The sequence below is a fragment of the Candoia aspera genome, chromosome 1, assembly GCF_035149785.1.
Source record: "Candoia aspera isolate rCanAsp1 chromosome 1, rCanAsp1.hap2, whole genome shotgun sequence".
Classification (NCBI taxonomy): Eukaryota; Metazoa; Chordata; class Lepidosauria; order Squamata; family Boidae; genus Candoia; species Candoia aspera.
Genome location: NC_086153.1, coordinates 179237852 through 179258547, shown reverse-complemented (window position 1 = coordinate 179258547; position 20696 = coordinate 179237852). Strand labels below are relative to the sequence as shown.

General features: G+C 37.6%; 1 protein-coding gene across 1 annotated transcript in view; it reads right to left on the bottom strand.

Moving 5' to 3' along the window:
• Positions 1-20696, bottom strand: part of HECW2 (HECT, C2 and WW domain containing E3 ubiquitin protein ligase 2) — a 125481-nt gene that overhangs the window by 23236 nt on the left and 81549 nt on the right. The window contains exons 14-18 of the mRNA XM_063318046.1: positions 18570-18704; positions 14422-14524; positions 9899-9995; positions 8915-8998; positions 5407-5516 (exon numbers count right to left, since the gene is read on the bottom strand). Coding sequence (XP_063174116.1) covers positions 5407-5516; positions 8915-8998; positions 9899-9995; positions 14422-14524; positions 18570-18704 — 529 coding nt within the window. The remainder of the gene's footprint in view (positions 1-5406; positions 5517-8914; positions 8999-9898; positions 9996-14421; positions 14525-18569; positions 18705-20696) is intronic.

Genomic DNA, 20696 nt, shown 5'->3' with positions numbered 1-20696 from the left:
AGTGGAGAAACAGGAATATTAACAAAAGGCAGAAGCAGAACTCAGGCTACGCATTTATGCACACTTACTAAGACAGCCTTTTCCTGTCAGACACCCTCTGTGTAGGTTGAACCACAACTCCCATTATCTAAGCCGACCTGTACCAAGTTGGAAAGGCTATTTTAGGAAATAAATTGCAGTGAAATCAGCGAGACTTACTTCTCAGTAGAAATCCATATGACAGTACTGTAAAAATTTAGACAATCGTTCTTCAGAGAGATTAAAGTGGTTTTGAAGAGATACCACTTTTCACAAGACATATCTTTCTTTTACCTTGGTATCATTTCTAATTTATACCACCAAGGGCTCTTGAACAGCATCCATAGGATTAGAAGACAGGTGTTCTCCTGGACTGGACACTGGCTAAAGAACAGGAATCAGATATAATTTTCAGACTGGTGGTATGTTCAAAGTGAGGTTCCCAAGGCACTGATACTAGGACTGGTAGTTTTTAATTGTATTATAAAATTAGGGATAACTAGCAATGTGCCCAATTTTGTCCATGATACGACACTGTTCAGTTATTAAAATCAAACCAGAATTGTGAACAGTTCCCTAAAGATGTTCTCAAAGTAGCCAAAGCACTTCAATGTAAGCCAATGCAAAGTGATGTACATTGGCAAAAAAAAAAAAATCAAGCTTCACTTATATTTAATGGGATCTGATGACTGATTGAGGTCAACCCATTATGTGGCTGCTGTTATATCCTTCTATAAAACTTTAATGGGAGTGTTCTTGGAATACTCTGTACATTTCTGGTCAACACATGTGCAAAACAATAGGGAGCAGCTTTCCTAGGAGGAAAGACTACAGTTCTGGATTTTCTTAGCTTGGAGCAAAGTAAGGTTAAGGGGAAACTTGATAGAGGTACGTAAAATCATACAATGATGTAAAACATGGATAGAGAGAGATTTCCCCCCTCTGTTATATTGTTAAGACTTGCTAAAACTAAATTCAGGGAAATTCGGGACTGATAAAAGGAAGTTCTTCTTCATATTATGAAAGTCACTGCTGTTATTTCTGGTGATGGCCATCAATCCAAAAAGGGACTGGACAAATTCATGGAGGCTTGGGTTAACAAAGACTATGGGTCCTGAGGAGAGGTTGCTAACTCTGAAATCCCAGGCAGCATGCCCAAACACCAGCTGCTGCTACGGAGCAATAGTGAAGAAGAGCTGTGGCCCTCGCGTCCTACCTGTATTTGTGAACTTCCTTAAAGCATCTGCTTGGGAAAAGTGTGACACAGAATGCTGGACAAGGGCTGTTGACCTGCTTAGCAAGATCTTACGTTCAAGGCTGGAAAGGTTTGCGAACTATAGGAACAAAATGTTCTGCCAGAATAGTTATGGGAAAATATGCACACTGCAAGCAGTGACACTTAAAAAAAAGATGATCTTATCTTGTCTAAAGAAAGAAAGCCGTTATCTACATTCATTAAAAGCTAGAATAAGGTGCAAAATTACAGGCAGCACATTCAAATTTGCAATCATTCTTTATGATGAAAGGTATGCATAAAGAGATGAATTCCGTGTGCACTTTCAAATGCATTCACTAAAACACATGCATGATGCCCCACAACAGACAATTCTATGGGTAGCATATAGTAAATACAAAAACAAATGGGCAATTATATTTCCCCAAATATTATGGGCGTTGTCTGTTTAAGCACCCCATAAGGGGGTAAACATCCCTAAAGATCTTAGTAAGACTTCTTTAGATAGGTTGGGACCATAACTCCCAGAATTCTCCACGGCTGGCTGGGGAATTTGAGGAGTTTCACTCCCAATACATCTGGAGGTACCAGGTGGAGAGCACTATTCTAGATGTGTCAGTCCCTAGGTTGTAGACAGCTTGCTTAAACATAGAGGGACAGCCCCAAATAGACAAGACCTGGCACTGTTGATTTTATTTTATTTTTCAAATTTCTATCACCGCCCATCTCTCCCAAAAAGGGGATTCTGGGCGGTTTACAATAGAATTCGAAGAGAATGACAGGTATCATCCCTGTGGTTGATGCAATGATATATAATTGTGGCAGTAAGGCATTCCACGTGACTTGTTTTTCTGTCTCACTTATCTTACTTAATGAAACGTGATAGTGTACATGCAGTGGCTCTAAGGCCTGTGAGAGACAGTGCATTTCTGGTCAGCTACATCTCGTGATTATTGTGCTGTTATGATTGTTTTACAAATGATGTTATGTGTGTGGTTACCTGATTTGCTACCATCCTCCCTAAACTGCACCCACTAAGCCAGAAGGACAAACATGCTGTTGGTAGCAGGAAGCTCATTCTTATAGTGAAGCTGGTACCCTTATGCACTAGAAGGTGAGCAGATAGGTCTAGTTGGCTGGCACGGGACCCTAGTCTGGCAGAAAAGCAGGTTGCCTTCATGATCCCCTTGGCAGCAGTAGGGAATAAAACAACATTAAGGTGACCCAAGACTGACATTTCCAAGCAAGTTACGTAACTGTCAAAAGTGTGCAAACATCCTTTCCACACCTCCTCATTTGTGCTGTTAATTGCTGCATCTTGGTAGCAACGGCAAAGTTAGCAGTACCATATCTGCATCAGTGATGTCATTTTGACAATCAGGGAAGTAGGCAAATATCATTTCATTGCCAATCTTCGTTCCTGCCAGAAGGAAGGCCATTAACCAGTTAAGCCATGGAATTCTAATGCATATCCTCAGGGATGTAAATTCAATTTATGCTTCTTTCCCATTTTCACCTTACAGCAAGGACTACTTAAAACAGAAGAATGCAGAACTGCAGCAGTATTAGAAGTTGGTATATGTTGATCAAGTAACGAATCAATGATGGAAACAGCTATTGATCCATTTTGGAAGATATTACTTGGTTGGAGTTGCAATTGCCCACTGACTTCCTCTTTTGCACTTGACCTCATTATGATAATACTGGCCATTCAAGTGATCAGATGGGATGGCTTTGTCCTGATGAAGTGTGAAGTGCCTAAAATCCCATACAGGGAGACATGGAGTAATGTTTATGTACCACCCCAACAACAGGGGAATTGTAAAAAAGTTGCCACACAGTTTTTAAAGACAAGTTGTTTTTGAAAGGAGAAAACCCACTCCAACTTGGTAAAAGTACAGGAGAATCCTTTCCATTACTTTGTTACTGAAACTCAAGCAAGACACATTCCAAGCAATGTCCTCAAGTTTCTGCAACACCTGTGAAATTGCAGAGCAACAGCTGTAGAAATAGTCACCAAGAATACCCGATTGTATGTCTTATACGTAAACACACAGAGACTCACAATTCCTATATTTTTCTTATTTTTCAGATGTTGAATGTGAAAGAAACAGACTAATTTGGGGACATAATTTGTTTGACAAGGAATTTGTCACAAAAAGTCATGCCAAACTAATCTGATTTCTTTTTCTGTCAGAGTTAGTAGCTTAATAGAGTGCCCTGAGCAAGGGGCTGGACTAAAGAGTTAACTTGTAACTCTAGTACACAACATCAGAATAATCTATAATACAAGTTTAGCAGACCCTGCTGATGTTGGCAAGTTCAATCACTTAAAATAAAGCCTTTTGGTTATGTTAATAATTGAGATATCTTGTCTATTATTGATTGTTATGCTGAAGTATTTCCTTATTTTTCCGCCTCCTCCTTACCCAGAAAGGAAGACAGAAAGCAGATTTCTCCTTTCATTCTTTCTGTCTTATACTTTACCAATTTCCCAAGTGAGAATTTGATTATGTTTTCTTTTAATTTGCTAAATTCCCCAAGGAAATGGCTTTCACCCAAAAACAAGAATTCCTGCTTGACTGAGCAATCCACCCCTCCCCTTTTTCTCCTTAACCCCTTTCTTTTTATCCGAAAGGAACCCAGTTCCTATCTCATTCAAGCCAGCTGACAAGGAGAGGTAACTCCTTTGTCTTCCTCTTCTCTATATGAATATAAATATTTCTTTTATTACGGTCAGTGACCAGAATTGCTCTTCTCTATATATGTCCTTTACTTTTTCTCATGAACTCAACCTCTGTAAAACTCAAATACATTTGAGAAATACATTTATAACATATTTTCTGCTACTTTGTGGAAGGCCTATGACTGCAACTATTTTTTTACTTGTTTATTTTATTGGCATTATTCAGGACCTATTTAAACTCTTAGCCTGAGAACTGACTTGGGAAGATTCATTTCACATTAGATGAAATGCTCCTAAATTATCTTTTCAGCACATGACAAGTTCTTACGACAAATCAGCTGGCACTGTCAAGAATTTCCTGGGCAATTAAAGCAATTATTCCCATCGTAAGAATAACAAAAGAATGGAGCTGTTATTAAAATAAATTATCCATATTGTACTTGTCTCTTTTTCTCTCATTATATCTACTGCATGCACATGCTTCTGCATGCTGATAAGTTAGCATTTTATAAATAATCAAGTAATTTTATGGCTATTCATGTAATCTAAATTGGAGCATAAAGCTGTTTGCTGGGAAAACAGCTCTGTGATGAACTTCTTTCCTTTATGAAATGGACTGAGTGAGTAATGAATCGTTCATATTAAAACTCACAAATGGATTTTAATTATGTAATAAATCATAGGTAATTAACAGAAGGTGCTGAGGCTTTTTTCCCAGAAAAATAAAACCAGCTGCATTTAGCTGTATAAAGCCCCAATAGAAATTACCAAATTTTTAATAAAATGATCCTTATCAGGTTATTACATAATTTCATTCAAGAAATTATGTCAGACTGAAAACTGCCTATTAAAATTAGCATTATTGATAGTTCTAAAAAAGCATAGGCACATAATATTTAAAAATGAATGAATTCTATTCCATATTTTTAGTTCTTTCTGAATGTATAGAGATTTGCTAATACAGCATCCTTAGGGAAAGATTCCTAAGAGATCATGCTTAAGGGACAACATTTGTATTATACATATGCATCAGACAGTTAAAATCCAGTTTATAAAGCGTAATAATTGAATTAATCTATCTCTCAATGGTTGTCTTTTGGATTGCTTCTTATCCCAGGATATCATCTTCCACTGATGGAAGAAGATACTCCAGCCATTGTTTAAATTTGTCCTCTATGTACAAAGGAGATCTAAAAATAATGTAAGTCTTCCATTAAAAAAAATCTTCTTGAATATCAGTGGCAGAAAACTGCTACCTCCATGATGTAGAATATGTTTTCTTTGCTTCTTCAAAACCATCCTTCTGAGAAATGCTATTTCAATGTCTGTAGTAAACAGCATAGAATTCATTTAGTCTTAACATCAAAGCATTCATTTCCTGCATTTTATAAGGAAGGCCATGAAACTAGGCAAGAACATACCTGGTTTACTATCTAAAAACACTGCAAGCAGTTGCAACAGAGCTTACCTGGAGAGTTCTGAGGAGAGGACACGGGGGAGCCACGTGGTGATTGGCAGTAACTGGGATGAAGTAAGGCATGTGGTGGTACATATGACATAATTTCCTCTTCGAATAAACTAGGCAGAAAGCAAGCAAAAATAAGGCAGATACGCAAATTGATGTGAATATGCCACATGTGATATTTTCTAGGAATATCATATATTCCGATATATACCAGGCACCACCATGTTGATTTTTTTGAAAGGCTTTGCATCTGAAACCTATAATGTCAAAAGCTACAAGTGGAAAAAGTAAAAGGTTTAAGCATACCTTCTCTGTTTCCAAATGTTTCCACTGGAAATAACCCCACTTGTACTAAAATGCTATCAGGCTATCATTGACCATATCTACACGCAATGTGAATGATGGGCCTAAAACATTCATGCTTTACCGCTCAGGCCACACTGCACAAAATCCAAGAATACTTCTGCATGTCCCACCGCAAATATGTAACACTGACAGCTAATTCTGCTTTTTCTGCAGAATTGTAAAATAAGTTGCCATTGTGGCAGGCCCCCTCCTCATTATTTTTAGGAGACTTCTTTAAGCATACAGTACCTTTTTATCTAGGTCTTTTTAGTTATTTGAAGGGTTAGATTTAATGCTGCTTTAGAATTTTAAAAGACTGTAAAATTTTACATGTTACATTTATACCGATAAGCCACTTGGAGCTGTTAAAAGGAGCAGCATATACATTTATTAAGAATAAATATTACATTATACAATTTTTTAATATGGAACCCACAAGCAATTTTTATGTATCTTCCATCTTCTGTGCTAAATGCATGTGGCTTTTAGCCTAGTAAATGTCTTCCATATGTCTTCTTCTTAAGGGAGGGTGGAGGTAGGGAAGAAATCATCCAATCCTAAAAGGCAAGGCTCTCTCTTACTTTGTGTTTAGGACAATTTTTTCTTTTTGCTGAGCAAGGCGCTGCTCTTTAGATTGCTTACTGCAAACATTTTCTGATGGAACTGAATGTTCCAATAGAACTGTTTCTATCTTGCAAGATTTTCCAGATACTTCACTTCAGTCGCATTTATAATGTGAAGTATGGCATTCAGACTTTGTTGCTTGGATGCTAAATTGCCATGCCTTGAATGGAAGGCCTTTCTCATTCACCAAAAGCCTTTGATCCAGCTGAGGCATCTGTTGGGAGAAAACTAATTTGTCCAATTCCACCCTAGAGTGCCCTGAACTGGAGCTATAATCTTATGGTAGAGATTTCAAAACACTTCGGAGCAGATGGGGGAGCACAAGGCTGCAGAAAATAAGGGAAACAGTGAAAACTACCAACCTGCTCTCTTTAACCAGTGGAAATGTGTCATGAATGGAGTTCTCACAGGTTCCCAGATTAAGCCACTTTGTTTAATGTTAATAAACAATAAACAATAATGTCAAAATGTAAACAAAAGATTTTGAAAGGTACGGACTTCTTTCCATGAGGCCAATTATTTTATAATTTAGGCTGAAGGTAATATTTACTGAAGTAGGGGAGAATATTCTTTCTCCATTTGTACATAAATGGAAAAATAAAGAATTACACAGCCTTAGTCCAAAAGGAATTGCCTTTTTAAAAACTTTGATCATAATATCTTTTTAAAAATGTAAAACACATTGAGTGGTCTATGAAATCAGTCTTGGTTTATCTTGGTAATATATTATTCATAAGCCTTCAAGGTAATATGTTAAAATAATACAACTAATGCTGCTGACATAATCATCCTTCAGAGCCATAAAAATGACAGGTCCATTGAGGAATGTATTTCCTGACAGATGATCATTCCCAGAATTGCTATAAAAAGAGTAACTTTCAAAACAAAGGAAATGTCTTATTTGAAACGAATGGAGAAAAAAACGTAAAGAACAGTATTATGCAACAGCTTGAATACAAACAACACACTGTGCTGTGGCATGAAATTTCTGCAAGTGCACCCCCGCAATCTATCAGAGGCAACATTACACAGTGGGTGTGTTTTCACGGCACAGCAAGTCTAAGGCTCAGAGAGTTATGAATGAGCAAGTGCGCTAGGGAATGCTCCAGCCTGGCTCTGATTAATATGTAAGGCAGAAAAGGTCCCAGATGGTATCGGCCCATTGCTCAAAGCAGTATCTCCACATCACTCCTCTCCTTTTTTAATACAAAGTACAAATGATAACAACATGCTACAAGTTAAAACACACATGCAAGAGCTGCAGGGCAGAAAAACTTGCAGGGCAGTGATGTGATACTCCAAGTTGATAATACTATATACTACACAGAGTAAGGGAAGGAGAGAGAGTCTTTAGGAAAGTGTCATTCTGAGAAAGATGCATGGACTATAGAACTGATATACAATCTCAGTATACATCTTCCAATAGATCTGTATTTCCTGAGTATCTTTTGCAAAGGACCGAACAACTATTAATCTGGGGAAAAAAGCCCCGTGTAGATGACGCTTCTTACATGTAGGTGGGTAAGACCCACAAGCATGTCTGCCCACTTTGGCTTCACTGTTTGCACCTAGATTCAGACTACACTTGGAGGTAGTATGTAGTTGCCTAGTCTATGGCTTATTGTGTTGAGTGAACTCAAACTGTGTGGTTAATTTATCATTCAATAGGTTGCATAAACCCAGGCAATTGGGTTCATTCAATAAATTATGGCTCAGTTATCCAGAATTAAAGGGTTGTGTAAAAGTCATGTCTGTATGAATGTAAATATAAATCATGTAATCTAAACATTCTAATTTTGTGGCCTATGTATAAGTCAGTTTAAAAGTTAAGTGCCCTTCACATAGATATGACAGCAAATATGTGGATGGTAGATACATAAAGGGACTAAGAAAAACATTAAGGCTACTACCCCATAGCACATACTGTATGCATAAGTATGTCTTTATATTACTAAGTTAACCTATACATCTCCATATGTAATGAAAAGGGAGAAAGTGAGAGGACTATGAGGTTTCAATCTGCTGTTTCATTCCTGCAAGGTGTTGTTTGAAATATTATGAACTAACACTTGTGATGCCCTTTCTCAAGCATACAGAAAGATTCTGACACCAAGGATTAATAAAATAAAAAACAACAGCAGCATAATCAGCATAAGGGAATGGATGATGGGTGTAAGGCTGCAATTATGCAACTATAACTTTACTGGTCAATTAAGGAACATTGAATGGCCTTCTAAGTGAATAGTTCCCCACTTCCTTGCCATGGCCTCATTCGTTCTTGCAGTACTAACATCTTAGGAGTTTGGGGATAATTTCTATCTGAACCTTTAGATGCATAGTGAGAACTGTACAAATACAGAAATGCTCTTTAAAAAAACACCACAAAATCCCATAATTATGGAAAGGATGAAGGGAAAATCTATGTGAACTAAATTTATATTGACTAAGATTAGATAAAACGGATCAATGACAATGATCAAAGTGTAAAGATTGCTAAAGTAAATGTATCATAGATACTCAGATTGCAGTAAGTATCCATTACCTTAATAACATAACAAGATCTGCGTCACTGGATAACCGCACTAGCCCTGGTGTTCCTTCGGTCCGAATAAACTGGATCTTCTCCCTGTTTGTACCAAGCACTGATGTATGTCAAGGCAGCAAGGAAAACCACTGAGATGTATCAAACAGGCCTCTAAATTATTTTAGGCACCATTTTCTATCCATGTCCAAAGAATGGAAGAATTCTTCAGCCAGCTCTCCTCCATTAACACCCAAGACCCTCATTAATACTTTCTGAATACTGTTTCTTTCTGTTGGCCTAGCTTCTCTACTCAAACTGCTTCAAGTACCTCATTAATGAAAATCAGTCAATCAAGGTTATGCTAGATATTCCCTGAATAACAAGGAGTACCACAAGAAGAATACTGCTGTTCTAAAAGTGAACCATTTAAAATATGTCCATGGATTCTACTCATCCTACCAATGTCAAGAGAATTCTATTAGTTTCCTAAGCAGGCTGTCCTGGACATGTACTAAAAGACACAAAAATATGTTCCGCAAAATCATCTTAGTCATTCAGGTTTCTATGTGTACCAAATGCCAGCAGTTTCCATCTATAAAAGTAGCTACCTTTGGACATATTCTTTTGGATATTTTACCTAGTCCAAGAGCTGCAGCAGTTCTTAAAGTAAAGAAAATACAGATATGGAACAGTATTAATCAATTATAACAAAACCAGCAGAGTTTGGTAGCACCTTAAAGAATGATTTCAAAACATCTGTGGAGTACAGAAGAACTCACTGGAGTGGGCTCCAGTTAACAAACATATTCTACATACGTTTGTTAATCTTGAGCGTGTCACAAAACTCTTCATTACTTTTACAAATTCCTATAGCTTCTCTTTTTTTTTCTCTGCACTGATATTGTTAAGGAGAATGTACAGTAAACTTGTTAGATTTCACTTGTGCCTTAAAGTCACAGTAATAAACATCTCTGATAAGAAAAATGTTGTTATTCTGCTCACCTGAGTGAATGATTTCTGGTAAGATCTGGCTGTCGCTCTTGGAGAATTTCAAAGATATTGGGTTGCCGCAGAAATGCAACAATCTTGTCATTGTAAGCTGAAAATTCAATAAAGAGCACCATATTGAAAAAAATCTGCTTGAAAACAATAGTCAATTTTCTCCAGGAAACTTACAGTAGGTTCAGGTTCTACCCTTTAGAAACAGATGTTTTTGCAGAAGAAGGGATCTTTATTAAGGATGAAATGAGAAATTCAAAATCTATATAGCTATTTACAGTATATGGTACCTATCAAAAATACATTAAAGTAGTGTGTCTTTTTTTGAGGTTGTACACCTGTTATGCTGCAGTGATACTGCGAACCATCGGATGAAAGACTGGAGGTCCCAAATCTATTCCAGATGCCTTCTATGTCTTCACACCCTGGTCCTGCCCCCTGTTTGGGGCAGTTGCTCAGTAGTTCTTTCTGCCACCACCTTTCTAAAAGGTACATTACATGGCATCTAACACCTACCCTCAGTATGAAAGAGAGAAATAGTCCTCTCACAGCCTGAGCTGCCTTTCTAGCAATTAAAAAGTCAAAATGCAAAAACTGAAATAATTTTGACAGTGCCATCTCCTGACCAAGTAGCACAGAAGCACGATTGCTATAGAATTTACCCCTCCTTCTGCCCCTAGGGAGATAAATTAATCTCACAGGAGATAAAGAAAATCAAATACTATTATTAAAAGAAAAAAGTGATAAAATAAATATCAACCCCCATTTTTAATTTAAAGTATTAAAATGAATACATTCAATGTGGAAAGAAGAAGAGCTGTCCAGATCATGGTAATATAGGAGCTTGCAAATTAATTTAAAAAGAAAAATTAGAAGAAAATGTAATACTTGGGCACAGAATCCAACACCTAGTTGGATGCAGGAATTTAGTTTAAAATGTCCACAACAAGTACTTTTCCAGATTTGGGTTGGTCATTTCTTGCAAAGAACCACCCATCATCTTACATAGTAATTGGGTACGTTGTTGTTGCTGTTACTTTTATCTCGAATATATTTCCTTGTAACTTAAAAGCCATTATTCTGTGTCCTGGTCACTTTTTTTTTCTTTGTCCTTTCATCCTGCTGAATCATATTTAACCAGTACTATGTACAGTTATATTACCCTTTTCATATATGCTATTGCCAAGTCATATATTTATTCCTGTGCATTTAATTTATTTTTCCTAAGTGAAGAACCTAATTTGAGTTTCTTAAATTTCATTCTTATATTTCACCCATTTCACTAATCTGGCATTAAATTCTGAAATTATTTATATTTTCTAGGATAGTAGCTATTAAACTACAGGTAGTCCTCACTTAACAACCCTAACTGGGACTGGCTACTCTGTTGCTAAGTGAAGTGGTCATTAAGCGAAACATCACATGACTGCCCTGCTTAGCGATGGCAGTTCTGGCAGTCCCAGTTGTGGTTGTTAAGCGAATCACCCACGGTTGTTAAGTGAGACATCACCTGTGACCTTTTGCCACCTCCCCCATTGACTTTGCTTGCTGGAAGCCAGCTGGGAAGGTCACAAATGGAGATCATATGACCGTGGGACACTGCAACTGTCATAAATGCATGACAGTTGCCAAGTGCCTGAATTGTGATCGCATGACCATAGGGACACTGCAACAGTCATAAGTTTGAGGACTGCTCATAAGTCACTTTTTTCAGTGCCATTGTAATTTCAAACAGTTGCTAAACAAATGGTCATTAAGTGAGGACTACCTGTAATTTTGTATCATTTATGAATCTGAAATGCATTCTCTTCACCTCATCATTGAAGCCAGTAATAAAAATATTGCAAATTAGATTACAAGTTCTAAAAGTTATTGTGATGAAAAGGCACAGCCCCTGTTGCATGGCTGAATTTTAAACAGAGTAGCCTATTCAAAGCATTACCATATGCAGCACTGAAGAAACAGGCAGCAACAGAAGTTTAAATCAGCAGTGACTGTCAAGAAACAGTGCTACTGAACAAACATCTAGCCATTCCATCAGATTAATTAGCTGTGGGTGTCTTTCCACAATGTGACAGCTGCTAAACTCAATGAATTAACTTCTGTACTTGAAAGCCATGAATCACCAACCCTGAAGCCAATGAGTTTTGTCATGTGTAAGCAAGCATCAAATATACAAACAGTTGCCAAAGTAACTTAACTCACTGAAAGTTTAATAAATGGTACTGTACAGCGTGTATGAAAAACAAGAAACCTCTTTTAGGTATTTTTTCTAATAAAACATTTTATATGAAATAATACATTTTAAAAGTTTTCCATTATTACTGCAAACTTCTTCAATTTAGCAATATGGCTAATTTAAACTAACACTGAGAAATGAAGCATATACATCTGTTAATTAACATGTCAAGCAGATATCAGTTGATATTTGTAATGTATTTCCACGCTAATCTTTCTTCTGAACATTCACATTTTGAAACAAGAGACACCCTCTAAAATTCAGTGGGATAAAGAGTAGATATAAAGCTTTGTACAAACCAGGGTATCTACTCCAAAAATATTCTGTTAGTGAAATCAATTATCTATGGAGATGCTGAGCATTTCCCCACCAGATGTCTTCGAGGAAGCTGGATAGATTTTTGTTGGAGATGCTTTAATTTGGATTATTGCACTGAGAAAAGCGTTGTACCCTTCTAGGATTCTGTGGAGCAGCCCCAGTACTCTAAAACTCTGTAAGTGACTCATCACTTCAGTGGGGTTTTGTTTTGTTTTTTGTGCCTTCAAATTATGGTTGACTCCTGGCTTTTCAGGAGTGGTTTGCGCTTGCCTCCTTCCCAGGGCTGAGAGAGAGTGACTGGCCCAAGGTCACCCAGCTGGCTTTGTGCCTAAGGCAGGACAAGAACTCATGGTCCCCTGGTTTCTAGCCTGGTGCCTTAACCATTACACCAAACTGGCTCTCCTTCACAGTGGGTATTCTGGCATACAAATGATGCTCAGAAGCTGCTCCGATGGGACAACTCTGGACAGAAACAAGAACCACCAGTAATTACTGCTTGCTAGATCATCATCACAGACACTGGCTTCTTTTCCTCTTCCCCTTTCTTCATAATATTGAAAAAAACCCCACAATGTTACATGACATCATCACAGTAGGAGCTTCCCTATTAACACAAGCAAAAACCAATGAAGTGGCATAGTGGTGAAGAAACTCACAGCTCAGATATGTGAAGTCAATGTCCTGCCTCGCTAAATATTACATGTAAGAGAAGAGTAGAAGATCTGCTTCCTTTGAACTAGACAAGATGTGCAGTATCAGCCTCTGATAATTCAGGAGAAACACTTTTTGCTTAAGTTTACTTAATCCATATTTGTATCAGCTTACACCTCAGAGGATGCATTCTTTGATGTTCAACTAAATGGTTCAAAATGGTTCAAAACAAAAGCCTAAATTGATTTTTATTCTGACACATCACCAATAATTCAATATATTTGGAATAACCAGCTATTTTTAAAAAGCCCTGCTTTATCAAGCAACTGTATCCTGAGTTGTCTTCCTATGGTATTTATCAGAATACCTGATTAAAAAATTAGGCTATTCACAAGTCTTTTTATTGTGAAAAATAACTGTGTTCTTATCAGAGTCTCATTTCATTTTTTCCCTGTAAGGCAGCTCTGTCCAGTGAACTCCTCCATAAATTAAAGAAATAATAATGAAAGGTCTTCCCCCTTTCCTAAATCTCTTCTCCATTGTAAGACTCCAAAATTTAACCCTGACTAACCAAACCTCCATCCCTTCTAAGTGCTTAAAAGGTGGGAATTTTAGTTTTCTCATTTTAAAATGTCAGACTAATGGCAAACTTGGTTGTCCTGCAAAACGCTGGATCCTGGGCAACCATGAAGCACACGGGATGAGGGTCTGCAATGGCAAACCAAGAAGTACCATGAAAACAACACAATAAAATGCTTCCACTGTAGTCATCAGCGAGAGACTCCCAAGTTTTAGTTCTATTCCAGGAATGCCCTTTTCAGAGTGAGTATCCCTTCCTGACATTTGATACCTAGAGTTTCCCCCAGAAAACTTGAGCCTGGAAACGTTTCATCTGAAGTCTGATATATGCCTTTATTTAGGACTAGTAATGCATGTTAAGCATAGATTTATGTTTGTTTATTGTTTTTATTGTTAGGAAGCATCTAAATGTTTTCTTTTTAAGCAGTACAAAAGTAACTTGCAGAAGCAGCCTTACGCTTTAACACAATCCTGGGGGTGGTTAGCACCTTGAAGAGGCTCCCATGAATTAAAGTAAGAACTTTTAAAATATCACTATCTTGGATTGTATACTATTACTTACGAATATTGCTTTTATTGTATTTTAATTCTATATTTATTCTAGTTTTATTGTAAACCGCCCAGAGTCGCTCTTTGAGCGAGATGGGCGGTGACTAATTCAAAATACAAACGAACAAACAAACAAAATTAATGTAAAAAGCAAAGCCTATATTTCAAGAAGCTCTCAGTGAAGACATACCCACTGGAACCAGGTCCTGGTACTGAGCCCTGCTGACTGCACTGAATGTACTCGATGGCCTTGGCAAGACTGGAGGTCCTGAATGGCGTGAGTCTTCTCCTACCTGAAAAATAAAACCGTAAATATTTTAGTTACATGTACAGAAGTCTTTCTTGCCTACCATCCTATTTATTTTCTTTACTGTGTATTTGAGAAATTTTGCCCAGCCCTTCTTTAAAACACTACTGAGCACAGAAACCTTTCTCTGCCAAGGAAGGTGAAAGCTTGCCAAAAGAAAAGTTTTTTTTATTAAATGGCAGAAAACTAAAAATGAATCCCAACGATTGCTTGAAGTGTTCTTCAATCTCGAAATACCTTCTCTCTTTTCTCAATTGAGTTTCCACCATAGCTAGAAGAGAGAGGAGACCCCGTCTGCTGCTTTTCACATGCAAAAAGCTGATGAACCAGTCTTTCATATAAACTGGGAGGCAACTATCAAAATTCAAATAGTTTTCAGACAAGCAAGCCAGAATAAAATGGATGTGCATATCAAAATAATGAGATAAATCTGCAGTCTCAGTTTTTCTATTCTGAAGGACAACATGGCTTTTCCATGTTTTAACACGACTATAAGTACCCTTATCTGATATTACTGATGAGTTCATTCAATGAGTATGAATCAGGAAGTATATTTTAGATTTTCCAATAGGTAAGCCTATGACATAATGACAGCAAGAAGAAGAACAGTATTTTTAAATACATGATTTATTTTGTAAGCTAAAGCCCTGATGAAGTCTGAGCAGTTGGAGGAGTGTGTACATGTGCTGAGTGGGGAGAAGTCCTTTGAAACATTCCTTTTCCCTGCTATTGCCATTAAAAGGAAAGCATCTAAAAGTACCAGTGTGAGTTTCCCTTGAGATGTAAATATAAACCAATGACAGAGAGGAGATTTTTTTTTTGGTCAGGGCTAAGGCATGGAGAGAAAGATTTAGAATTCCCTTTCAGCCCTCCCAAGAGCTCTAAGATTGCTCAAGTTTCCTGTGGATGCAATTTACATAACAAAGACATGCACACTGATAGCACAAGCAATTAGTATCATATCTAAATTAACCTAAACTTTCAGCTACAGTGCACAATGATTACACAAAGAAGCATATTGGTAAGCCTTATTTTATACTATTTAACCTCTGAGACATGAAGAAACAACTTATTAAATCAGCTGACAAATTTCAGTAGCATTTCAGTCTTCACCCCCACAGTGTGCATTTTTTAAAAATTTATTATCATCATTACCATCATCCATGAATGGTTCAGTTCTATCTAAATTAAAGTGAAACTGAGCAAATACATGCCCAAGATGTTGGCATGCAGATGATTTAGTAATAAAAAAAATCTACAGCTACTCATCTTGAGTAAACCCAAGGAAAATAAGTGAATTGTTTATCACCCTCAGTTAGGTTGCATTTATTTCAATGTATATCCACTAAGTATGAGTAAGCCTCAGTCTAATCATATATTTTTACTTACACTTCTCCAGAGTACTTTTAGTTGCAAAAAAAATGCATAAATATTTGGGATCTAAATTAGGGATTGACTAATTCTGGATTCTATCCCTTCTAGTATTAGCTTGATTCAATATCAGTTTTAAAACTTTGTCAGAAGTTGAACTGAGGTCACTGTATTATTTTATTTGCCAAATCTCAGTGTGACTGGTTATGAAATCTCAGTCAGCCTTGGCTCCGAGATTAACTTGTCATTAAGTAAGGAGCTAAACTCCTTCTACTCATCTTGGCTGTCTTTGAAGGTTTGGGATGTTTTTAATGAAAGACTGAACAAACTGGGTTTCATTACAGGTAACCCAGCTTACAATATGCATAAAGAATTGCCAATAGTTCACCAGTATGAACTTCACTAAATGTAGTGAAGGTTAACGCAACACAAGTATTGGGACGCACACAGAAAGCCTAAGCAAATCATCTATGAACGTCACTTCCCTTTCCAGTAACAACCCAACGTTTCCCCTTGTTGAACACAAGCTTCACTTCTGCAATTTCCTGGCTCCAATTCGTCGGTCTCTTTGCTGGATGTACTTCAGCTTTTTTACCACACTATTATTTGTTTTCTGTGCTGACAGCGCTCACTTTCTTCTCAGTGTGAGAATCACACATACCAGCAATGTTTTCCCAAACAGGTAGTATTTCGATATAACTTTGCTTCTCTGAATTAGGTCAAATTCAAATTAATCTTGTTTTATAACTGACTGAAGAACTATTCTACGTTCCCCATTTTTCAGCGGAGACCTCTTTTTCCTGGAAATGGAAGAGAACAGCTCCTTCTGGAGTTGATGCCAGGAAGTAGAAATCCAAGCTCCAATTCCTTGATTTCTATCACTATTGCTGAGAAATAAGCCCACTGCAGGCTTTGATTCCAAGAATTCTTATAAAGAAAGGAAGAACTTATGGCTGAACATAATGGCCATATGCAACACTGCATAAACAGATTTCCACTTGTGCAACAGATTTTTCCTTCCATATCTGCACATGAACTTCTCTTTATCTTTCACCCCCTGCAGCCCCCTTTATTTCCATAAAATACGTATTAATGCAACAGATTTCAAGGATGAAAAAGGAGCACAGGAATTCATTTCTTGGATACTGCTATGTTGATATATTTGCAAAATGGGACATAAACCCATTAACATACTTCATTAAAAGGAGGAGAATCAGCCTTTCTCACCATCCTTCGTTAAAAAGGAACACAATGCAAATATCTATTATTAACTCATAGATAACTGCTGGCTTTTTGTTTGATGTTGTGTTTCCACATACATTCCTCTCTAACCACAGCTATTGTTTTAAGTTTACGAGAAATTCTTTGGCATTGTGATTTGTAATACATTAACCGGGGCAGGGGGCCATTTGCATACCAACCTCACAGTTAAAGTCAATACACATATGTTTACCCAGTAAATTAAATTCATATGACGTGACCATAAAATCACCAAGCTTGATTTGAAGGAGATTTTACCTTTTATTTAAGATTATTCTGTCTTTTGATATTGCAAGGAAAGAGCTCAGGTCAAATTTCTTTGCCCAGATTATACATATGCCTCTTTTCTACCATCACTTGTCTTACATAAGTGCTGTATAACAGTCTCCAAACAGCCTATTGCTTATGTTGCTATGAGTACATCTGCAGGTAAGGGCCCCCAAGTGGTATAAAAGGAAAATGACAAGGAGGTTTTGCAAAAAATACTGTAATTGCAAAGTTCAAGCTCCTTTGCCAAGCTGGCACAACCTGAATTCAGCTGAGTCAGGTCACAACCTGACACAACCTGCTATATACCCAGGATCAATTGAGCACTCCTGTTTTTTTTTATCTTGGGCCACGTGCTATCGATAACAATGGCAATTCTGGCATTTGTGCACTTTGTCTCAGTACCAGGCTCAGACAGAATAGTTCATCGCTCCACAGCTGACGTCTTGGAGGTAGCTAGAGCAATTGCCCAAGGAGGAGCTGGGAGCCTTCAGAGGTCAAGACAACAAATAAGATACCTTATCAGCACCTGGGATGGGCTGCACTTGCTTTGCCTCCAAAATTCTAGATTGAACTCCCAGCATCTCCATGAAAGGCAAAGAGACAACCAATCAAGTGGAGATCAAAACCGGGTGCCTTCAAGCCAAGGTGTAAACAATATTGATGGGTTAATGCATCCATACACTATCCCTAAGGTGTAATCATTCAGCTGATACGGCTGCTGGTTTGTCTGACTGGCTGGCCACCATTGATCATCAGCTTGATAGGTAGGGTGGCAAGGGATACATGAGCGCAACTCTAAAAATTGGTCCAATAAAATAAATAATGCATTTTCTTTGAGAACCAATGGTGTGTAATGACTCATATCTTTAAGTTAAATGATGGGAAACCCAGGTTCAAATCCCAGTTCATCCATAAACGGAACTATCTCTCATGTTCATAACCTACACATTATCACGGCAACTTTAAAAATTCCCCTTATGTGTATCCTATAATAAGAGGACATTCATTCTGGGAATGGGGGAAAAATTGTATGCTTTTAAAATAATGAAAAATGCCAATAATGAAAGATGGAAATTAATAGTGAAAATTTAATAAACCTAAAACAAACACTTCGGCCAGTTCAAGCTTACCTCACCAGCACTGTGGCTGCGCTGCCTTGTTAAATGCTGCCGGTGAACCAAAGCGCTAGTTGGTCTGCTGCTCTGCAAAGGAAGCCGTGGGTCAATGAACGTGGTGGTACGTGAATTGTGGTCAACAAAAAAAGCCTAGCAAAGGGGAAAAAATAGCATTATTCACCACTCTTTGCTCACTGTGATATTACAGGATGCGCATCTTTCAGTTTAAGTTTCAATTAGATCACTGAATGCAGACACAGGAAATCACTGTTCTAATGAAAGCTAAGTTTTGAACCAAAGTAGAGCACAAAGATTTTTGTCATTCTTCTTCACATAGGATAAATATTGCATGGAGAGTCAGTGCTCCAGAAAATACAGATTCTCCTATCCGTGACAATTCACTATACTGAAGAAACTGTAGGGTTAAGAGAAGGCCTCTTCTCCCTTCTTTGAAGGGGGGGAGGGGAAGAGAGGCATTGATTTAAAAAAGCAGTACTTGTTGTATTGACAGGCTTCGTTGTTAAGAATGATGAATGATGGGGTAGCTATCTCAGACACTTCCAGTGGTGCCCACCTGGGCTTCCTGCCCCACCTTTTTTTAAAGATTCATTTCACAAATTTAAGCAAAAAGGAAGCTGAAGTGCTATAAAGCAGTGCAACTTCCTCTAGCATCATGTGGCTATAAAGAAATGATACAGAGCTTTCTGAAAAGCTAGTCTGCTTTCTAAACCATGGGCATTTTGTGACCAACAATGACCACCATAGCAGCCATTTTGTGAGGCCACCTACTACATACTCCAAAATTACAAAAGGGTCCCTGCTTTTTTGTAATGGCTTACTCTTTTTTATCTCACTCTTAAAAAAAAATAAAACTACTAGAAAATAGTTTCTAACACATTCTTCTTATATTCTTATTCTTAATTCTTATACATAGTAAGATGACAACCATGAATAGAAAAATACAAATACAAAACATCTAATTAACTCCTGTGGCATGCTTACTGAAGGATGTCTGGTATCATTTAAGCAAGGCTATTCCTATGGAGGCCAACTCCACCAACCCCCTTTATTAACAGGGTCCAAAGGCAGATTTTAAAAATACCATATGTGGTCAATAACTTTAGAAGCAATAATTCCTCAGCTACCTCACCCAGAAAGCTTTTTTCCCAATCTGGTAGGAAGACCAGGAGAGCCAGTTAGGTCTAGTGGTTAAGGTGCTGGGCTAGAAACCAGGAGGCTGTGAGTTCTAGTCCCGCCTTAGGCAGGAAAGCCAGCTGGGTGACCTTGGGCCAGTCACGCTCTCTCAGCCCAACTCACCTCACAGGGTTGTTGTTGTGGGGAAAATAGGAGGAGGAAAGAGTATTAGGTATGTTCCCCACCTTGAGTTATTTATAAAAATAATAAAGGTGGGATAAAAATTAAATAAATAAGACTGAGTTTTCAAGACACATAGCCCTTGAGAACTCTGTCCTTCATGACTTTATCCAATTGTCTGTTAAAACCAATCAAGTTAGCCATCACTACATCTTACATTGATTATGAATTCCTTGAGTGATAAGCTTCCTCCCATTTCTTATATTATAGGATGACTTTCCATATTATCTACTGTGGTATTTAGAAAGAGTGAAAATCCCATTAATCTATCTAGTTTTCTAATTATGGTCAGTTCTCAAGAATCTGCTGATTCTTCTTCACTGTTTTTCCAATAATTCAGGTGTAACTCCGACAGCCTGAAAGACTGAAATATGGCTAGGTTCTACCAGCAATGTGCTATTTTCCCATATGGAAAGACCAAGCTACAGTACTTGTGGTTTTCAAAAGGCATTTAAAAAAAAAGGCCCTCTTCAATTTGTAGTGTTTGCAGTTTTTTTCTTCCTTTCTATTTCCAAAATGTTAAATTCAGCCATGGTGACCTACTCATAGAATGACATCCATCATTAGAGAGATTTTTCCCTCTATCCACTCTACTCTGGAGAAGCTCTAAAGCAATTTGGAAAGGAGGAATGTGTGCATGGCTACAGAGGAACAGGAGACTAGGAAAGATCCAATACATCAGTGGTAATTTGTTTCAGCATAAGTATTAACTCGTATGGATTTTTGTCAAATGTGTACTATTTTATAAAGCATTATTCTACCTGTTTC